This window comes from Fringilla coelebs (assembly GCF_963513975.1).
Source record: "Fringilla coelebs genome assembly, chromosome: 14".
NCBI lineage: Eukaryota > Metazoa > Chordata > Aves > Passeriformes > Fringillidae > Fringilla > Fringilla coelebs.
The window spans coordinates 19,928,017-19,940,724 of record NC_140040.1 but is presented as its reverse complement, the minus strand read 5'-3'; the positions used below and the strand labels follow the sequence as shown (position 1 = coordinate 19,940,724).

At 42.5% G+C, this 12,708-nt stretch overlaps 1 protein-coding gene across 1 annotated transcript in view; it reads left to right on the top strand.

Moving 5' to 3' along the window:
- BEAN1 (brain expressed associated with NEDD4 1) overlaps positions 1-12,708 on the top strand; it is a 51,856-nt gene that overhangs the window by 29,631 nt on the left and 9,517 nt on the right. The window contains exons 3-4 of the mRNA XM_084215155.1: positions 8,079-8,288; positions 10,914-11,055. Coding sequence (XP_084071281.1) covers positions 8,079-8,288; positions 10,914-11,055 — 352 coding nt within the window. The remainder of the gene's footprint in view (positions 1-8,078; positions 8,289-10,913; positions 11,056-12,708) is intronic.

Sequence of the window (12,708 nt, the reverse complement as noted above, 5' to 3'; positions counted from 1 at the left end):
AGGTCACCTGAAAGAAAGGCTGAGATTGATCACATGTGATACCACCTCCTAAAGGAAGATCCTGGGATCCCAGTGCTTGTTAACAGCTTTCTCTCTCAGCACCCCATTCCTTACACAACCTCCTGGATCTGTATTTCACTCATCATTATTTTCAGTCATTCCTCTATGTGCTTTTTCAGTAGATTACTCCTACTGAAGACTGGCAAGGGATCTGGAAAAAGAAACAGGATTAATTTTGATAAGAAAAGCCCTAAATGAGAAGCAGCACAAGAACACAAGCACTGTAAGAGGAGTGCTGGGGGTGTGTACCAAAGGTGGATTTGTTCCTGAAGCTCAGTTCATCCTCAACATTTAGTTGCAGATGGATCTTCATTATAGAGCTTTGAACCCTGTGAGCAGGGTAAGGATTGCTAAAGATGACGAACAGAGCCAGTGGCACCATTCATTGAAACACCAGGAAAACACAAAACTCCATCATTTAAACAGTCAGAAATGTGAGCCAGTTTAAGAGTGATCACAAGTGGATACCTGATTTGGAGATTCATAAATGCATTTAGTGCACAGTCACTGGCTGTGACTGTTTGAGCTGGCAAGAATTTCATCATTCCTTCCCACTTTCTCTGTGGAGGTTGAGAGAAAAGTTTGTAAGGAAAGGAACTTCTCTGTGGAAGGGTTTGGATTTTTGGTTTGGTGTTGGTTTTTTGTTGCCCCAATGTAGATTATGTTTCCTACCTGGGCTCCATGTCCCATGAGCTGCCACCTGCCCTCTTTAGGTTACATTAATACAGTTCAGACAGAGCTCAGCCTCCTAAAGACAAGACATGAGGCATCCAGATCACAGCTCAAGCAGACTGATAAGGTAAAATAAAAAATAATTTTCCCATTATATTTTTCAAACCTTAAGAAATATTACTATATTGCAACATTTTTCCAAAGATTTGTATGAGGAAGTTGTGTGCCAAAAAACCTGGAGTTTCCCACAATAAAAGAAGCCAAAAATTATAGGGTTTGTCCTATTGAAGTCACTTGCAAGTGAGGTTGGATCTGAGCTTATGAAGGTAACTTTACTTTAATGGATAAAAGAGAATTCTCATCATATCTGTTTCCAAGGCCTAATACAGAGTTTCTGAGAAAAGTAATAGCTTTGGGTCCTGCTTATAAAACTGTATTAGTTCCAAGTTGTTTGAATATGAGAAAATAGGGGGAAAATATTCCTTGTCCATCAGAAAGTGGGCTGTTATACTTGCAGAGTGATTTGTTTCCCTGCAGTGGTATTTATCATGTTGATAAAAGAGACCATGGATCTGAAAATGGGAAGATTTTTCCTGTTAATTTGAAACAGCACCTATACAAGCTGCTGTGACATCAACATAATACCCTAAAGCCACAGCAGCTGAAAAGATTTATTTCCTGAGCCCTTCTGCAGCCACATTCCCTTTGCTTCTGACATTCTCAATTTGCAGGCTGCTGGTGATCCAATCTTCCTCATTCTGGCTCTATAATAAGGATGTCAATGCAAGGAGAGAGAAATTCATTATCTGATAGGCATAAGAGAGGATGAAAAGGCAGAGTTTGCTGTCTAGGGCGAGAGGCCACCCTCTCTGCCTTGGAGGAGCTCCTCAAGGTCATGGGCAGCTTTTGTACCTGGAAGGATGTCCCACATTCACTTTCAGATAAAACTGAGCCATCCCTAGCACAGTCTCATGTCTGAATAAAGTTTTCATTTTTTACTATTAATCAGTGAAAAGTTTTAATTCTGATTAGAAGCTACATATGCAGTTTAAAAGTTCAAAGAGTCTTTGAACTGCAGAGAGCAGCAGAGAAACTGAGTCTGAATTCACAGGTGCTGCCTGGTAATGGCATTGTGTGGGCTTGGATTGTGCTGAGGGATCTCCCACAGCAGCAATGAACAGGCAAGATTAGTTAACCATTTGTATAGGAAGATTTACCTCAAATTTAGAAATAATAATGAATATCATCTGCTTTGGAAACTGTTAAAATGTCATCGGTTCAGCAACTGACAGGAAAAAATTATTTATTCATTGACTTTGTCAAATAACTGCTAAGTGTCAATTCCAGCAGATAAGAAGATAAGAGGTAAAAGTTTGAAGCACTCCCTATAGAGTTATTATTAAACATCCACTGTAGCTTAAGAGGCAGTTTAATTTTCTATGTGGAAAGCAGGAAAGCCTGAAGAACAGAACTGTGCTTGAGAGAACCAAACATGCTCCTGGGCCTCCTGAACTGCAAATTCTTTTTCCCATACTATGTGTCTGGCTGGTGTAAAACTGCTTTTTAGAGAGGGCATTTCCCAGACTGTTCTGGTCATCCAGTCATTTCTCAACTTTTCTACCAGAGAATAAGAGAAATACAAAAGGACAAATAGCCTTTCCTGTTCTGAGCATCCTCATTGCTTCCTTTTAGTCCCATGAGCAGATGACATCCTGGTGTGAACTTCACCTAAATGAAGTTTCAGCCTTCCTCAGGATCCAGTGGAGTAGCTCTGAATCCAACAGAGACATTTCTTTTTAGTTAATTTAAGGCTCAGCTCCTGTGGGGCCTTGGATTCAATGCCTCAGTAACATCCCTCTCCCCCTGGCTGCAGGGATGCTCCTGTGATCCAAACCCTTTCCCAAATTTTTTTTCATGCTACACCTCCCTTGTGGCACAGAAACAAGCAGTGCAATTTCTGCTGATTTCCAGAGATTCATTTCCCAGGGCAGCAGCAAGGGCAGGGTCCAGCTGGTCACTCTTGGCCAAACTAAACCATCTCCAAACAGGAACTGTTCATAAAAGCAGAACCAACAAAATCTCTGATCGTTGCACTGATTTAGGGTGTCTGGGTGCTCTCAGCTCCTTCCTGACAGCTGTCACTCACCTTCCCTGGTTAAAGAGACTGCATAATCCAAGGGACTGAGAAAGGAAGGATATCAGAAACATGCTTTAAGTTGATTCAGAGTTTGAGATGCTTTGCTGCAATCATTTGCAGACCAAAGGATTGCAGAGGGTGCTGTGCACCATCCTAAACTGACCTTCCCACTGCTCCTTCCCAGCCCTGTACCTTGGGTCAGTGCAGTGCATTTAAGGGTGCTGGGAGGTGCTGGATCACCATCCCAAACAGTTTCACTGACCCAGGGGTACATGGAATGCTCCTGTTCTGTTCTTGTGCTTCAGCTCCAGTTCAGCAAGGCAGCACCAAGCTCACCCTGCCCTCAGGAATAATCCCAGGCTGGCAGGGATGAAAAGATGGATGATTCTAGACACAAAATCTTCCCAGAACAACACATCAGCACTCCTTCAGGAGCTGGCCATGCACTTTTCAGCCTGGGAAACAAAACCACTCCATGTCTCATCCTCTCCACCGGTCATAACATGAATTATCATCTTTATTAGGATGATACCTTGGAAACCAGGGGAAGAGATTTGGCTATCTTAGCAGGATCCAGCTCTAAAATCATCCCAAAGCCCATCATTTCCAGAGGCTGTTGCAGCCTCACTAGAGCTGATGTGCCTTCAGGACAAAAGGAAACAGAACAAGACCCCACCATCAACACCAGGCTCAACTCAGTGTGGAGAGAAGAGACTCATTTGTGGGGAGGTGCTTCCCTTTCCTCTCTTCTGAGGTACAAGCAGGTGAAAGGCACTGAGGAAGGGAGAAGCCACTCCTAATAAAGGGCTGCCTGTTGGGTGACATGTCTGCACACCAGGACATTTCACCCTGCCAGGATCTGACCCAGCTGAGACTTCCCCATTGCTTAAGGCCAAGTTAGGGAGGGGTCACTGTCCCTTCAAAGCCGGGTTAGCAGGAGTGAGAAAGAACAATATGCACCCAAAAAGCCAGGCTGTTCTACACCTCCTTCAGTTACTTTCCAATTGGTTTGTTGGGATGCAGGAGCACTGACTAAAGTAATACATTGTGATATTTGAGGGATTTTTCAAAATGCTGATTTATTGTCTGACACTGAATGGACAGTCCAGGCAATTCTGCACTGGTGCTCACTCTGAAGTCAGTGTTCTACCAGCCCTGTGCCAGCTGTGTGCAGTACAGTACAGTACAGCTCCCATTGTGGATAAAAGCCACGGTGTGTACACCAACATAATTCATATTTAGAGGATTAGATATAAAATATTCATATTTATGTATGTACTGTTTATAATTTGCGGTTTCATGGGAAAGGATACAATTTACCTCAAAACAAAAGTGTTGGCACTCTGGTAGTGGTGTTGTATTTATGGGCTTCATATACATTTGCAGATACTCCTATTCCAAAGGAAAACCATAGCATTTTTATATGGAGAAATGCACAGTTTATCAAAAGAAGATGGTTTTGGATAAGAAGAGAAAATTTACAATGTGTTTTTTTGCCAAAAGTAATACAAACATCTCTTTTTACCTCCATAAAATTCAAACCCAAAGAATTTATATCAATGCAGCATCTCATTCTGCTGTTGTTTGTCACAGTAGTAAGTCAGTAGTAAAGTCTGGAGGATCAGAGTCACAGTGTCAAACTGAAAATGGTGCCACAGGAGAAGTTTATCAAGTACATTTTGTGTTAGGAGCTGGCCTAAGGGGACTCATTCATTCCTTCTAATAAAAGCAATGTTGCACCATAACTTGTCTATATGAGTGACTGAGTTCAGTTAGATTAAAATCTTAAAAAACCCAGAAAGATTCACACTGGTGAGAAACAACAGATAAACCAGACAGGACTTGGGACAGACAAGGAAGCCCCAAGCATGTGGTGGATGAACAGGGTGTCTTGAACCAAACCACACCACCTCCATACCAGGGCAGGACACCGTTGTCCATATGAAGTCACTTGAAGCTGTTAAACTTCTATAAAGCAAACCAGGTCCAAACATCAGTGCTCACTCTGGGTGGCACCACAGGAACCTCCCAAATAGTCAGTGTGGATATTCCAGCTGGCTTCCACACCTGGAAAAATAAAAGATAAATATGCTTAGCCAGGCCCTTCCTGTTTAGAGGATTGTTCCAAATTTGTCCCAAGTTTTTAAAGATCTGAAAGAACTCACTGCAGCCTCCTTCCTCCCCACTTGACAGCAGTTTATCACCAGTTCCATTTCAGGGCTATTTGACATTAAATTGATGACCACAAGCCTGACAGTGTGTGGGACAACCTCAGACCCCAGGCTCATGTTCTCATCATGCTGGCATCGAAGTTGATTCTTCTTTTACCTTTGCAAGTCAGCCAAAAGTACCTGCCACTACTTCCAGTTCAGGTGTTAATCCCTGCAGCCAGGGATGCTGTGATATTTGCATCTCTCAAAGGCAGAATTTGCAAAAATCTGAAAATACAAGGCCTTGGAAAGCCAGAGATAGCTTTAAAATGTACAAATGAGAAACACGATTCAAATTTTGTTAAGTTTTGGGAATTTGAGTTCTAGCACAAGGGCCTTACTCCCCAAACATATCCCATACCCAAAACTTCTTTGCACTATTAAGTAGGACACTTGTCCATAACCTTTGATTTAACACTACAGCATGAGTTTAAATCTCAGAAAATCTGGTCTTGGTTTTTGGCACACAATACTTGGCAAAAGCTCAGCACATTTCTTGGCTGTCTGTCCTAAATACCTATGAAGATCCTCAGCCAACAGTCAAGTGCTTCCAGAAAATGAACAATACTCCTCTACATGCTAACTCTCCTGGTGTCATGAGTATGTTTCCAGTGGGTTCTCAGTCTCAAGCATCAGCCAATGATAACAGACACTGGCTTGGAGCCATTGGCTTCTTTCTAAACCTATTGTGACTGCAAAACATCGAGAGGCGTCTCCGAAAGGAAAAGTGCAAACCTTGCTGAGAACTCTCTGATAACATCTACCCTTGTAAGCAGCACTGCACTTCCTAAAACACATACTCACTCCACACAATACTCAAAAGAGAAAATTTTATTATCCCTGATTTCATCAGGAAATAAATTCTGTATTTGTTCAACATAGATTAAAAAATATATTCAGGCCAGATTCAACAGCCAAGCTTGGTATGTAGCACCAATAAAATTTTGGTTTACTGATGCTGAGCAGATAATGGGAGGTTTGATTTTTTGGGGTTTTTTTTTGGGGGGGAGGGTGAGAAGTGGATTTTATCTGCTAAAATCCTGAATCATTTTTTCCAAAATTTCTTCTCTTTACCATTAGCAATTCCCCCATTAGCAATTCAATCCCCCATAAATACATTTCTGGGCAATTAATTCCCATGTATAATCATGCTATCAGTTGTTTCTCTAAGGGAATATTATTGTTTAGCCTTTGATACTGTCTCTGTGGCATGTCTCAAAAGGATGTTTGACTTGGCAATAAATTACTGTAGTTATTCTTCTTTAAGATTTATTACTGAACACAAATAATACATTTAAAGATTTTTTTTTTTTAACCAGAGTAAAGGAGTTGCAACCAAACAATCCCACTCTGGATGAGTCTCTTCCTGCATACAAATCAGTTTCTTGGAATGCTGAGTCCCCTCACAAACCAAAGCAAGTTGTGTGCCACAAAAGCAGGCTCCTGTGCTTCATTCTTGCCTAAAACTTTCTCTGCAAATCCTCAGAGCCTTCTTACACCCCTGACAACAGGCACTTCCTCTGTTCCTCTTGTGTCACCATCGAGTCAGGAACGGGAGTGAGGCGACACACAGACTCTAGATCTCTTCAGAAGGCTAATATCTGAGTTTATTAGAAACCCATTCTTTTATACACCATTCTGATACAGGTGGACCTGATTGGTCATTAATCAACACCCCCTTACACAAGTGGCTAATTAAGGAGACACCCTTTGGTAAACATCTTATGAGAAAACAACTGTTCACAGCACCAGCTGCAAGATTGTTTTAATTCTTTCTCTCAGCCTTCTCAAAACTCCCCAGAACAATTCCTGGGAAAGAAATTCTGGCTTTCTCTCTGGAATATACATTTCTGGAGACAGTGTCTGCTTGGTGTTTGAATCTTTATCGCTTAGTCTGTTGCTGTTGCTGATGCCTATCAAAAAATGCCTCCTGCTGGGGTCTTGTCAGATGAAAAATCCTTTGGAGTATATACATCTGTTATAAATAAGAAGCTTGACTAGACCAATATTCAAGCAACATTCAATTTATTAATTAATTATCGTAAAGTATGAGCAAAACAGCGCTGGGTACAGTGGAGGCAGTTTTCCCTCCGACTGCACACCGATATTTGGGCTTACAGATATTTATAGGAGTACTCAGAAGCTTTCTCAGCAGTTTCTATTTCTACTTGTTTTTATCACAATTCTATGCACTATTGTGATCTAGTTTTTCTCAGGATGTGTCCCAAAAAGGAGGATCCCCAGGTGGTGGTGGCAGCCTCCGAGATGTTGGTCCAGTTTCTGCAAGAACAATGACAAATCCCATCTGGTGAAGTCCAGCTCCCCAGATGTGGGTCCCCCTTGTTATTACAATGACTATAAATCTCACAACAGTGATGTCCAGCTTCCCTTGGTGAAGTTGTAAATCCTTGAGATGATGTCCATCTTCCTTTCTCAAGCTTTTTCTCAGTTTTGTTAAGGAGTGAGATAAGCATATTTCCTTTCTATATATTCCAAAGCTATATTTTCAAGGATACAAACAATATTTTAAAATTATACTTTAAAAGGTTATTATTGCAGCACTCTTTAAGGCCTGACTACAAGCAAAGAGCAACATCCCGAATGCTGTAATTCAAATACTCCTAAATTAATCCAGGTTAATTGCAAGCAAAGGCCAGGTTCAGAGGCCTTCTTCCATGCTTTACTTTCCTCAGTTATTATTAGAATTTGCAGTTGTCCCATGGTTGGTGTCCACACATATCGCAATCACAAATGCACACATTGCATGTCTATAACTGACACAAAACACAGCTTTGTATTTCACACATCTCTGGCCACAGTGTCTTCCTGGTGTTTTGAATTTCTATCGCTTAGCTTGCTTGTTGCCCGACGCTGGTTTTAGTACACAAAATGCTGTGTTTTTTAATTTCATTTAGCATGAATTATTTAATAACATATATAACATATTACACCTGTGACAAGTGCCACATTTCTCCTCTCTCTCTCTCTCCTGTGCGCAGCAATCGCCTCGAACCAGAGCAGCGCTTCCAGCGCCTTCCCGAGCGCGGGGGAGCACGGCGGTGACAGCAGCCTGCTGGTGTCGCCGCTGCTGGTGGCAGGGGTGGTGATCGGGCTGGTGCTGCTGCTGTCCTGTGCCACCATCGTGGTGGGCAGCCTGCGCAGGGACAGCCGGGCCCGCCGGCCGCGCCCGGGCACGGCGGCTGCGGACGGTAAGGGACACCGGGCAGGGGACAAGGACACCGAATAACGGGATCGGTCCCGGCGGCTCGGCAGGGAAATGCAGCTCTGGGCTGGCTTCCCGCACTGCTCGTGGTTAACAGAGCCAGCCCGTGCCGCCAGCGCCTCCCGAGCTCCTCATTTCCCTCGGTGTGGGATTAGAGTTACTCTCTGTTGCATTCTCACATCACCCTACAGCCTTGGTGCAGCATTTGCTGGAATTTCTAATTCTTGGAAAGGCAGAGCGTGGGGCGCCAAATATTGGAATAATATTCCAATATTACCGGATGGAACGTGTCTGGGCTCGTCCAGCCCTCGCTGCTCGACCAGAGACAGCTGCTGTGGTTTTTCACCACAGAGATCCCTCTGGCTAGCTGGGAGTTGCAGCTGGACACTGAGAACAAGTCCAGGCTGGTAGGAACTCAGCTTTACCTCGGGTGAAAGTCCTTAGGCTAGGTGAAGAAGAAAGGAGAGGATTCTACTGCAGGGTTTAATCCAGAGCTTTATTCCAGATCTCTGAATATGGTAACAGCTACAGTAGAATCCGGCCCCATGGTCCCAGGTCCTTTTAAGCCCAGGGGGAGGGGGCAGGGAGAGGATAGGTGAGCTACCAACCAGGTGGGAGAGGGCGAGTCTCAGGGGACAATGACACTCAGACAGGCCAATGGCCCAGGGCTGAGAGGCATCTTTTGAACTTCTGCCAATCACACGACGCCCTTGCTGGAAAGTTAAGCTTGATGGACATCACTTAGGAAGAGAAAGGGGGAGAGGAACAGAGAAGCTATTTCTACCTGGGAGAGGATTGGGGAATCTGAAACAGGAAATTGCAACACACTACAACAGCAGAGCTGTTCTCATTTCAGCCAAGTGCACCAGCCTACAACAATCACTGGGCAAATGCAGTTTGTCTGAGTGCAGAAGTGAATATCTGCCTGGAAACAGAACAGGGCACCCAAATACCATTAAACTGCGTCATTAACAGTGTCATTGATGGCTCGGTGTCACCACAGCCAGCATCGTTAGAGACTCAAAAAGGTGCCAGTTCCTCCCTCCTAACCAAAATAAAACCCATGAAACAAAACCAACACATAACCAAAAAACCTTAAAGAAAAGGTTTTAAGAAAAAAAATTGGGAATATCAAGGAGTTAATTTTAGAGTAGTGTTTTCAGCCCTTTTGGGCTTTGCTGACAAGAAGCCACTTTGTCAAGGAAATGACAGAAGATTATTTCTATTTAAGTAAAAAAAAAACAGTTTTAAAAGTTACTGTGTAATTCTTCAGACAGTAAAAATTCCAGTGATAAATGGTGGAGCATCAACAACCACGTCCTTTGTGAGCAGGCTCCTCCACCTGCAGGTTGTTATGGGTGCATATCATTGAGGGTTTTTTTATTTATATAGAAAAGCCAATAATTTAAGCATTGGCTTAAATGTTGTTTTCACTGAGGTAAATTAAGTATCCATTGAAGTCAATTGAACTTCATTTAGTTATTTGGACCAGGAATTTTTATGTCTAAACTAAACAAATCTCCTAGGATCAGTTTGTCCCCTTGGAGCAAAGAATAATTTCTTTTTGGCTTATCCAGATAAGTGAATAACGTCTATATTTTGGGAATTAAATTTAGAGTCAAAAAAAATTGAAATGCAAACTCCCATAGCAACCTACAGAGGGAAAATAAAAACAAAATCCAGAAAACTAATGTCTACTATTATAGTAATATCAATTCTCCTAATTTTCAGCAGCTACATTGAGGATTAAATAGCTAAACCCAAATTTGAGTTACTGTATTTTGGCATGATAAAATTTTGGCATAATATTTTGGCATGATAAACTGCTGACCAATAGCTTTAATCACTGTGTTTGAATCTACTACTCTGATAATTTCATCTTGAAAAAGCCTAGAGCCAGGCAAAAACAGAAAGGAAAATTTTCAAATTCCTTCTTAGATGTAACAATGCTAGAGAGTTGAAAAAGAAAAGCATATTTGGGGAGATATTCAAAAGAATAATCCTAAACTAAATTGTGCCCCACTACGTTACATGGACACACACACACTAATTAGCCTCTAACACAGAAAATAGCACTAAACTCTTAATATTTGTGGAGCTGGGAACCTCTTGCATGGAAGCATTAAGAAATCCCTGGAGCAGGCAGCAGGATGATTTTTCTGTGCCATTTTCCAGATTTCCCCATTTTTGTCAGTGTTTACTTAAGCAGCATTTTCTCAGCAATCAAACCCCTGCCCCTCCTGTTACACCTCTCCCAGAATGGACAAACTTCCATGGATGCACCTGCTGGAATTTCACTACCCCACACACAGCTGAAGCTGCAGATGGCAGAACCCACACTCATTTTCAGCCTTTGAGGCCCAAGAAAAGCTTTGGAACTTTCATCTGTGTTGTAGGGAGCACTAAAGGCACAGTCCCCATGCCAGAGCCTGAAATGTCACAGTTCACCAACAGATGGGCTTCATTCACTCCTAAAGAAATAAGAGTATCCCATGATTGTTCCAAAATACCCACAAAGGGTTTGTTTTCTGATTTGTGGCAGTGCTCTAAGTGAGGGACAGAGCACCCAGCACGGGAGGAAGGGCAGCCAATGTAAACTCTTGTTTTGCAGCTCCAGATGGTTTCTCCCACGGCGGCTCCTCTGCAGAGCTCAGATCCACCTGCAGCGAGGAGCTGCCCCCAGCCTGTGACTTTGACTCCTACCTGGATATACTTTCTCAGGTGAACCTCATGTATCTTGATCCACCTCCATGGTAAGCACTTGCCTGACATTCTTACAGTCCTGCACTGGCAAAGCTCACTGCAAAAATTCAGCTCACACAAACTCTGAATACAGACAGACCTTGTTTAGCCTGAGTGTAAGTTCAAGTTTTCCTTAGCAGAATACAGTTTCACTTACTAAAGGTATTGACAGGAATTCTCATTCTCTCAATTCACATTAAAATTTGTCATGGTGATGATATACTAATGAAACACACAAGTAGAATCACTTAAAACCATTGTTCTTTGAAAGAAATGCATTTACAAGTCAAAGATTCAAAGTCAAAAATACATACTTTTTTCAAGAACTTCCAAGTTACATTTATTACTGACCTTGAGAGTGTTCAGATCAGAGGAAACAGAAAAACAAAATTCCAGAAATCATACAGCATCTCCTAAATTGTGTTCCCACATTCACAGGTACAGCTCCCTTGTGAGCCACAGGAGCTGCACTTTGGGCCATGGGCATCTCCTTTGTGTGCCTCAGGCACATGGAGGTCCAGAAATGGGGGAATTCAGTCACTCCCTCCAGTGAACCAACAGAAATCATTTTAAGCAGAACATCACTTCAAGCTTTCTGTAGTGCTGTGTCTTACAAACAGCAAACACAGGTTGGACAGCCATGCCCCTCTTTCTTTTTCTTTTTTTTTTCCTTCCTTTTAAGCACTCTTTTTGAGTTCAAGCACTGTAAGACTAGCCCTTTTCTGACTGTGATGTAGAACAGCTCAGCACTATGAGCACACCAGACATGGATCTTTGCTTTGTTTATTCTATGCATGTTCTACAAGCAGCAGTTATGTATCACCAGCCCATCCCATAGAACTAATGGGCTTTTAGGCATTGTGTAAATATTTTACCAGAAAGCTCACATGTGAAAAATTACTCTGAGCCTGGCATCTAAATGTGTAGAATTTCATATAAATCCACTTAGGAATTCAGACTGGGTTTTGGGCCCACACCCACGAATCTTTCCTAATAAAAGGCAGCCAGCTGACACCCAAGCAAGACTCTGAGTGGGCAGCTGGCCAGATTCCTGAGAACAAACTGACAGTGTAGTTCTTTAGCAGACAGATCATCAAAGATTCTACCAAAGGATGCTTCCATTTCCAGCTGGAAACAGACACAGAGAAGGTTTTTCCATTTCTGTGCAGTGGTGTTTGAAGGAGATAGAAGTGACACAGGACAGCACAGATTATCCACAGTTTGCAGTAAATTCTGCAGTGGCTCTGTAACAAGCCTGGCAAGGGTTAATTATCTTGTGTCCTACCTGTTCTCAGAATATTCTGGGACACATAAAGGTGTCCAGCCACTGCCTCCTCCAGGTTCCCTGCTGGGCTGAGTGGACTGTGTCCCTGAGGATCCCCTCTGCCCACACTGGAAAACTCTGCTCATCCCAGTAATTACAGCCCTGCACCACAGGGCCAAGGTAAAGATTATTGTGAATGGTTTGGCTGCTTTCTCACTGCCACTGCAGTTAAATATTTTACAAATAGTAGCTTTGGCAAATCATCAGAATCTTAGTAAATTTTATATCTTAGCGACACAACTTGAGGAACTTCAGGGAAAGAAAGCAAAGCTACATGGAGACTTTCAAATTTGCTATGAATGCATTCTCCAGACCATTGTAACTGTTCAGAAAAGCACTG